Genomic DNA, 9,060 nt, shown 5'->3' with positions numbered 1-9,060 from the left:
AATTGTATTCAGGCATATCGGCTCATTTTGACGCTGAATCTGCCGGGTCGAGATGGGCTTTTGAGAAAAACAAGGGTTTGTAGGATAGTGTAACTATAATACCAAACATCTAGAAATGTATAGATAGATACATATCTATATTTAGGTATTATTAGCTTACCAAACAGCCCTAACAGAAATTCATACTCTATATTTAAAGTTTCTAAGATTAAAACAAAAAAAATAAGTAATGTAATATTTCTCTAATTTCTATCAAACATTTCGAAACCACCACCACTCTGAAAAGCTTAATTTTGAACAAAAGTATTTTCTCTGTTTTTGAAGAGAGAAATTACTCGAAACCTCTGCCCTAATTCCACCTTCTTTCGTTCTCTCGTTCAACATATGGATTGAGCTCCGAAAATGGCGCATGTTTCAAATTTCTCATTGCCCGAGATCCTCCCTGTCCGTTATCATAATTCAAAGCTCCTCTAGATTTTTCAGGTATGAACATCGAAAAGCAAACTTCTTCTGTTTTCTCATCGGATTAGATGCAGCAGTTAATTATGATAAACATATGTGAGTGAAAGTAACTGTAGATTTCAGCTCTTCAAGTTCAAGTTTACAAGATTAGAAAGAAGAGAGTGAGATTAGATTGGAGTGTCTCCATTGATTCATTGCTCGTTTTCTATGTGATTGCTTGAGAGTTCTTGAGTGTTGTATCCATCAAAACCTTCAATCAATAAACATCCGATCTTTTACCTTCGTGGACGTAGATCTGTTTCCAGATCGAACAATGTACATCCTTGAGTTATCATTGTTCTTATTTTGTTCTTGTTTCAAGTTTCAACAAGAATGAACAATTGTGGAGGTGTATGTGCATTTGTGTGAAGTTAAAGTTGCTTGATTGCAGCCCAAACTTTGCTGTTGATAGTTTTTCTGATACCAACATAGGCTAAGCTATATGACATGAAGTATATGATGTGTAGTCGGAACTAAAAATATTTCTTCTTGTGGTGTTCTTTTGTTGTTCCATGGCCTGTGCTTCGTGCATCAGGTGGCTGAATGTGTATCATCTATGTGCGTAAGGGAGTGGTGAATGTTGCACCTGAGTGTAATATATATTGCACCATAACAGATTGAGTATAGAGTAGTGTGTGGATGTTGCTTCATTTAACTCGTTTTGGGGGGTGGGGGCAAATGGGGATTCTTGTTCACAATTTGGAGATTGTAGAGTTTTTTTATGGCTGATTCCTAGTTTTTATGCTATTGGTGTGCTTGCTGCCTGGATCAAATACTAAAGCTAAACATTGTGATTGTTGCTTGAGGTTTTTGAATTTAGCATTTTGAATGCAGAAATTTGTAGCATGGCACTGGTTTGTGTGAAAAACAAATTATCATTTCAGGGAAATGAATTGATCTTACCGTATCTGCATAAAACAGTAAATGACCTCGAAATCCTTTTGTTGTTACTGAATTCAAATTTTCCTATTGTAAATTTGAATCACATTCATCAAATGGACTTCTAGACCAGTCGGCTTGTACTTGGAGCTAATTGCATTTCACAAGCATAAATCTATATAACTAATTGAAGATAGTGAGTGGCTTTTGTCTGTACAAGATGATAAATTAAAGGGAATCGAATTCTAACCATCTGATTGCAGTTCCAGCAAAGTATGGTCGCTCGTGGTGAAAGTACACCTTGAATTTTGTTTCCATGTCTGGCTATGATCTCATGCATCCTACCTCTGTAGTCTCTGTAGTGCCTGTATATAATCTGGTATGGTACCATCAAATTGCTGGTTTTGTGGGTTTTCTGCATAGGCAACGTAATATGCTGCAACACTAGCTTGTATCCATGCCATGGCGACTCTATTCTGCATTTTTGTACAAGTTAAATTGATTTGCAGCTATTAACATAATCGTGATTTTCATCTATTTAGGATTTGGGTTCTTACCAATAAGTACCCTGTCAAGAATGCGTACAAAGACAGTTCCGTTGCGTAGCTTTTCTGGACAAAAAGCGCCCAAGTTCCGGCCACCAGTGCGCACAATGATCCGGCTGCAATGCCACACAGGAAGCAGAACGAGCTAGTGAGGTCTGTATCAATCAACATTTCGATTCCAGTTCTGTTAAATATCTCCCATGTATCCTTTGAAGCTTGTACGATTCCTTTGTTATACACCGCTACATGAACAAAACCCCATCTATTTCCATACACTACAAACCTTTTAGCTACTCCTGTGCAGCAATTTGCACACGAGAACATGAACTCATCCACGTCTCCTGTAAGCAAACCTGTGGCACGAGCCAAACCCCGGATAACACCAAGAACCGGAACAAGAATTGAGCCAAAGCACACTCTCCCTATCGAGTTCATAGCTGAGTCTCGTATCACTGTTTTAAGCTCAGCCTCTGTCCCGCTTGCAAATCTCATGAACTTGATATGTGATACAGTGATGAACATCATGTTTCTTGCTACGTGAAGTGTCCACGTGAGGCTTAAAAGGGTCAGGAATATGAACAGGACATTAAGCTTGTTCGTACCGATTGCAGTTGCTCCCCCAATGCCACACAGCAGGAAAGCGGAATAGAAGGTACAAATGAATATCAATAGAGGCGCTGCAGTTCTGATTCTTGGAGGGGAAGATGCCACTGAAAGTACTAGAATCCTAGTGGCGTGCTGAAACCGGGAATGGACCCAGCACGCGTACAAGGATTGAATGACAGCAGAAGCTAGAGCAAATACAGCTGCTGCGGCACTTCCTTTAGATCCAATGGAGACGAGTAAAATCCCATACGCGCAGGTAACAAGAGGGCTAATGACAAATGCAGCCTTGAACGCTCGCGAAGGGTTGATGCTCGTGAGCAGCTGCCATGCAAATCCTGCAATTCCTGCACAAGCTGTGGAGGAGAGCAGTGGAAGGTACCATTTCTTTGGGTGGAAACGATGGCTGTCTGAAGCTGATATGACACCACGAACTATGAGGTACAGCTCAAGGATTACAATCAGGAGAAATTGTATGCAGAAAATGTATTTAAACATGTTGGAGAGTAAGTTCCTTTCCCTCTTCTCGAAGGGAGGACCATTTCTTTCCTGTATTTGCATTGAAAAATCACCTGTGGATCAAAACACCAAGAACATGAACGCAGGGGTACGAGGAAGCCAAGATGAAGGCCCGAAACAGATTTTCAGATTCTTGAAAAGAAAGCTATGCATAGGGTTGATGTTTGAATTCAAGGTAACTGCTTTGTCTGAGAAATTCACATATCATTATTGATTGTAGTTGTTGATTCAATTACTTGACACCCACGATTTAGCATGAGATAGTGATTAATTTACAGCCAGTTGAGTATATAAATGAAAGTCTTCTCAACAACTTTTACTTTATATGAAGAGATTTATATTATTGTCTCTTATTTAATGCATGTGGGGTTTGTGTGTGCATCACACAGTTGACATATACAGTTAATGGCCATGTGTCTGTGAGTGAGAGATATATTGTTTGGGCTTATTTTATTATTGGGCTGTGATACTGTTGAAATCGAGATTTTTAAAAAGGTGTATAATCAATCTTATTGGGCGGGCCTCTTGGAAAAGCTAAATGCTCTGGCATTTATTAAGTGTCCAAAGCTATGGGCACTGAATTTGTATATTAGTGTTAATTCGAAGATGACTTGAAAGATGGTTTATATAAATAGTAATAAGAGAAAAACTTTAGAAGGGTCGACAGAAATAGGGAATCAGAGGCCAAAAGCCGACGTAATATTGAATTTCATGTAGTAATAAAAAAAATAGTTGACTTTAATATCTAAATTCATAGTGTGTGTATGACGTGAAATCGAACTTAATAGGTGCCTTTCCTTCAAACTTTATCAACCTAAGCATACATTATTTACTGCCTAAAGTCAAAACCTACAATGACAATATGTCTTATTTGAATTTCGGTATTAGTAATAGTCTATGTTTGCTCTTGAAAAAGGACTTTATCGGAAGTAAGGTAGAGATAGGTGGCTCCAAACTAGAACTATAGTCTGCATCGCCCTAGATATTTGCGTGGTTGCCCCCCACACCTCAACTACTGGTCTATCATTTGAATTGCGGCGAGCCACCGCATGTGCATTTCAGGCGTCACTATATAAGCCCTTGTTTTCCTTTCCCATTTCATGAACTATACGGGCCCGAATGGTTTCCATGTTGTCCCAACATGATTTTGAAGTTTGTAGCCTCCAATAGCATGTTTAAGGATGGAGTTAACAATCACACTCAATTGTTTGGCTGAACAGATTCATATCCCACAGTTGTAAGACCGTTGTTTGGTATGAGATTCAAAAAGTGTGGATAGACACACGGAATGACGGTTTTATCCTTGTTTATTTGTAAAAATTCCCAGTCTGCCCTCGTTCTCCCTAATTTGGGGCTGCCATATTTTGTAGCCGTCAAACCCTAGCTCCCGCCCACGCAATTAATTGACAAGGTCTTCTCAAACATTGTGGAATCGACGACGGTGACTGAAGGTTGAAGCTCCACCGAAGGTCTCTCTACTCGGTTATTAGAGGTAGTATGCATTCCGTATGTGATGGTATCCAGCAATATGCACGTACTCGCCGTGCTGTTTTGATTTGATTTCTGATTTTGTTTTCCAATGGTTACATATGTATTCCTGTGTCATGACTATTGAAACCACTGGTTATGAATTCATGTCCTGAATGTGTATGCTTGAACGTATTCATTTTTGTACTTTGATGTAGGTGAACACGGCGAAAGCTAATTCATGGTTTCGATATTGTTAACATGAGAGTTTAAATCAATCAAGTCTTCTTTGCCTTGGGTCCAACCGTTCAGGTTGAGTTCTTTGTTGTAGCTTGGTTGGGTCAATCTGCATCCATACAATTTGACTTATTATTGTGTTTGTCCCCCGACCAGTCTTGATATCGTATGTTGACGGAGTAATACGGTGTTTCGTAATTTTAGTTGCCGAAATGGTCTTCGAATGTAGGTGCAGCTTGTGTTTCATGTTTTGTCGACGGGGGATGTACAACCGAGACTGGTCTTTTTGGCTTATGTATGATGCCTATGTAATTGCAGATGAAATGCAATGTTACTTTAATATTAATATTGGTCGTTCAATGCATCAAATATCGAGCTCCATGTCCTAAGTTATCTCACAAATAAGAATTCAATATAAACCATTTTTGGGGATAAACAAGTTATGCCACAGTTCAATTGAGTAATACATAGATTTCTGATTTCGGACGATTGATGTCAACCACGACAATCAAACGTTTGGCCTATGAGCCCACATCGCAGCAGCAAGGTCGTCCCTCTTCTTCGTCCACATGGGTGTTGGCGCGACGGTAGAGATAGTGGGCACCAAAGGGTCATCGGGATCACTCTCATAACCGTCTTCATGTTGAGCCAGAACCAATTCCTCGTACGGATCCACCTCCATATGAGTGCGTATAAAATTATGAAGCAAGAAACAGGCAATTATCAAGCCCGTTTGGACCTTGATAGGATAGAAGCTTGGGCTGCGAAGTATTCCCCAACGCATCTTGAGCACAGCAAACGAACGCTCAATCACGTTCCGAGCTTTAGAGTGCTTCAAGTTGAACAATTCGTCGGCTGTTTGCGGTGCTTGGGTTCCATGACCCCACTCCTTCAAATGGTACCGAAGGCCTTTGTAGGGTGTGATGAATCCCTCGCTGTTGGCATACGCATTGTCGCAGAGATAATAGCAATCTGAAAACAGGACAGAATGTGAAATGGTGAGAGTCAAGCCTTCCCACTTGACTAAGATATATGTCAGAAAGCTTTACCTTTGGGTACTTTCAGCCCGAGAGGCCGACTGATTGCATCGCGTAATACCCTCGAATCACCTGCCGAACCCTCCCATCCTGGCAGTACGTAAACGAACCGAAGCTGTCGATCACACACGGCAAGTGTGTTTGTTGATACTTGCCCCTTTCTATTACGATAACGTGGTGCGTCAGAAATGGGCACTCGTACGTGTATGTACGTCCCATCTAGCGCTCCTAGACAACCCTACAAGCATATTTTGGTAGAGGAGTAAGTTCATTGCTTGGAAAAAAATTAAAGAGTATAGCGACCTCGTGTATTTCACATACCTTAAACCACTTCCAACGTGAGTCCGTGCAGTCATCACCAACCGGTTCAGGTTTCATTAATAACAGCTCATGCAAATTGAGCACCCCACGGAGCACCAAATGTGTGTATTTAGACACTGTTTCAGGAGAACGCATGAAATCGTGGCCAACAACCCGAGTCTTTTTGTGGTGTGCTAGAATGGACAAGAATATAGCAACTTGTTCCTCCACGGTGACGAATTTTTGGTCTGCTAATCCAGCCCGACAACGCAGAATGCGACATAATCTTCCGAAAGTGTTTCTATCCATCCGCAGATTATCTATACACGAACGATCAGAAACACGGATGAGCCTATCCAGCTGCTTGACATGAGTAGGGATGGAGTCAATCATTTCCTCCGCCGTATCTCGTCCACCCCGTTTTCTTTTATGTGCACTAGATCTGGCCAGTGTGACAAACATCATGATAAGGAGCATGTTCGACCGATGGTTTCTTAGTATTTCCTCAAGCAAAATCAGCAGCTCGGTTGTTTCCTTTTTATCGACCTATATGAGCAATGTAAAATGTGACTGATCATATTGATTCGGACACTATAGCAGCATATCAAATGCCATATAATCATAGCATAAATCACTCTACAATGTCATCACAAAGACATAAAATAGATGCATAAATCAACTACACAAGCATACGGACTGCAATAGCATCAGTAGCAGCATCGAATCAATCAAATATATGCAACAAAATTCATGTCCTCACACCACATATGCATATAAAAGCATACAGTCGGGCACATTGGAACACATTGCAAATGCCATGGGTGCTGAGGAGCAAATTTATACAGAAGCTTAGTTACAAACCCACAAATTTATATATTCAATCGATCTATGATGACCTCCAACATCGCTTAACAAACTCACTTCAATCGCTCACCAACAACAGGGGAAATCGATTCTATATAAACAAAATACACTCACACTCGTATACATATTACACCCACCGGGATGCCATTTAGCAACAAATCGTGACCAGGGATACTCAAAATTAAATATATTGTCACATCATACATACAAAACATCATATGTGTTTATGCATCGCGGTATACGTTCGTCGAGTTCAGAGTGTTAACGAACTTACCTTCTGAGAAGCGCCTTGGTCGGCCATGGCTCCTCACCAATGGATTTACCCAGGTGTTTCGTTTGCGACCTATACGAATTTACACAAACGCTAGTGAGAAATTCGAATTGGGTTAAACCCTTCTCATTTCTTAAACAACGACGCCAGCAACAAAGCCACAAACGCTAGTGAGAAATTCGAATTGGGTTAAACCCATCTCATTTCTTAAACAACGACGCGAGCAACAAAGCCACAAACGATTTTCGTACTACAGTGTCTCACCCAACGCGTCGCCGATCTGCACTTGACGGATGAATGTGGAAGTAGTAGATGGGAGGGTGTAAATGAAGGGTTATTCAAGTAATTTGGTTGAAATTCGAAATATTCAAATTGTAGATTGTGGACAATCGCACGATGAACTGCCGATGGAGTTATCTGGTTTTTTGTTTTCCATAACTCACTCCGTGTCGGGTATTGGGATTGTTGATGCGGGTCACAAAGATTGCTATCATGGAAACCAAACATGGAATGGAGGGTAGATAGACATGACTAACTATGGCTAACATGGAAACCATTCGGACCCTACCAAAACACTATTAATTCATTAATTATGAATCACCCGTTACCAAAACACTATTAATTCATTAATTATGAATCACCCGATAAGAATATAATTACATATTGTACTACTATTTTATATAGACTTCAATTGTTATTGATCAATACAGCAGCCACTTCACATTTTCCGCCTCAACTCTCTTATATTTACTTATAAACCCTACTACCCCCATAATCACCAATCTCACTTTTCCCAATCAAAATGAAAGTGAAAGTGATCAAAGTCACATGCGCCCTCTTCGCCTTTGCCTAACCCTAATCGCTACCGCCAAAAACACCGGCCCTGACCAGTCCCCACAGTTCACGTCAGCCATTTCCTCCAGGAGAAGGAGAGAAACCCTAGAGCCGCCGACCACTGCCACAAGGACAACGAAGTGTGCAACAACACCTTGGAAGACGGCCGGAACGCCACATGTTGCAACAACAAGTGCTATGACTTGCAGTACGACAACAAAAACTGCGGCTCGTGTAAGAAAAAGTGTGTCGTCACAGAGACGTGCTGCAGAGGAGAGTGCGTGCTCCTCGCCTATGACAAGAGGCACTGCGGCGCGTGCAACCAGAAGTGCATGGACAAAGGATTATGTGTGTACGGCATGTGCTCTTACGCCTAAATCAAGGTGAAAAAGCAAAAATTCAAGGGTTGGTATATTTGAATTTTTATTGAAATGGTGAATTTCAATAATAAATGAAAACGGTGTTAGGATTGGTGTTTAGTTAGTACCATTGTTGTGTCACGTATTATTTCCTCTTGGGTTTCAATAAATTTTAAGTACACGTTCATATATATATTTGTATTTATTATTGAGACAGAAAAGATCAAGAATCATACAAATGAGAGTGGGGATTTTGTCTAAATGAAGTGGTTATTTTGTCTAAATGTAATTAAATTATAATTACATTTTAGTATCCAAAAATATTTTATATGACTTTTGTTCGTTTGTTTGCTCTAGGCTGCAAAATAATGCAAACGCAATTGCCCAAGTGCTCAATCCATTCTAATTTACTTTTACAAATTTAATAAAACTAAAAAATAGAGTATTAATTACTATTATAATATTATTATAATTTTCAGCACCAATTTATTTTAATTTTTGATTCCGTTACTAGTTTCAACTCTAATATATTTTATAAGGTTGATGTGAGATAATTAGTTTTACATGTAAAAGATAAGAGTAATTTTTATTATTTTCCATACAAATTTATTAGATTTCAATACAAAATCAATGCTTAATCTAAA

General features: G+C 39.8%; 2 protein-coding genes and 2 long non-coding RNA genes across 4 annotated transcripts; 2 read left to right on the top strand and 2 right to left on the bottom strand.

Annotated features, from left to right (window-relative positions):
* Positions 1-274: 274 nt before the first annotated feature.
* Positions 275-2,361, top strand: LOC121803368. Its single transcript, XR_006050970.1, has 3 exons — positions 275-483; positions 1,923-2,078; positions 2,230-2,361. It is a non-coding gene; the product is annotated as an uncharacterized LOC121803368 (long non-coding RNA).
* LOC121803367 (protein PNS1-like) lies at positions 497-3,134 on the bottom strand. Its single transcript, XM_042203043.1, has 2 exons — positions 1,938-3,134; positions 497-1,856 (listed from the first exon to the last, which is right to left on the bottom strand). Exons 1-2 carry the CDS (start codon positions 3,087-3,089, stop codon positions 1,722-1,724), a joined length of 1,287 nt encoding a protein of 428 aa, XP_042058977.1. The 5' UTR covers positions 3,090-3,134; the 3' UTR covers positions 497-1,721.
* Positions 2,894-3,400, top strand: LOC121803369. The gene is made up of 2 exons (XR_006050971.1): positions 2,894-3,034; positions 3,134-3,400. It is a non-coding gene; the product is annotated as an uncharacterized LOC121803369 (long non-coding RNA).
* A 1,859-nt stretch (positions 3,401-5,259) lies between these two features.
* LOC121803916 lies at positions 5,260-7,253 on the bottom strand. Its single transcript, XM_042203490.1, has 4 exons — positions 7,227-7,253; positions 6,110-6,634; positions 5,801-5,903; positions 5,260-5,723 (listed from the first exon to the last, which is right to left on the bottom strand). The coding sequence occupies exons 1-4, from the start codon at positions 7,251-7,253 to the stop codon at positions 5,260-5,262; spliced, it is 1,119 nt and encodes a 372-aa protein (XP_042059424.1).
* Between the last annotated feature and the right edge of the window lie 1,807 nt (positions 7,254-9,060).

The sequence above is a fragment of the Salvia splendens genome, chromosome 5, assembly GCF_004379255.2.
Source record: "Salvia splendens isolate huo1 chromosome 5, SspV2, whole genome shotgun sequence".
Lineage (NCBI taxonomy): Eukaryota > Viridiplantae > Streptophyta > Magnoliopsida > Lamiales > Lamiaceae > Salvia > Salvia splendens.
This window is presented reverse-complemented; position numbering and strand designations above follow the sequence as displayed.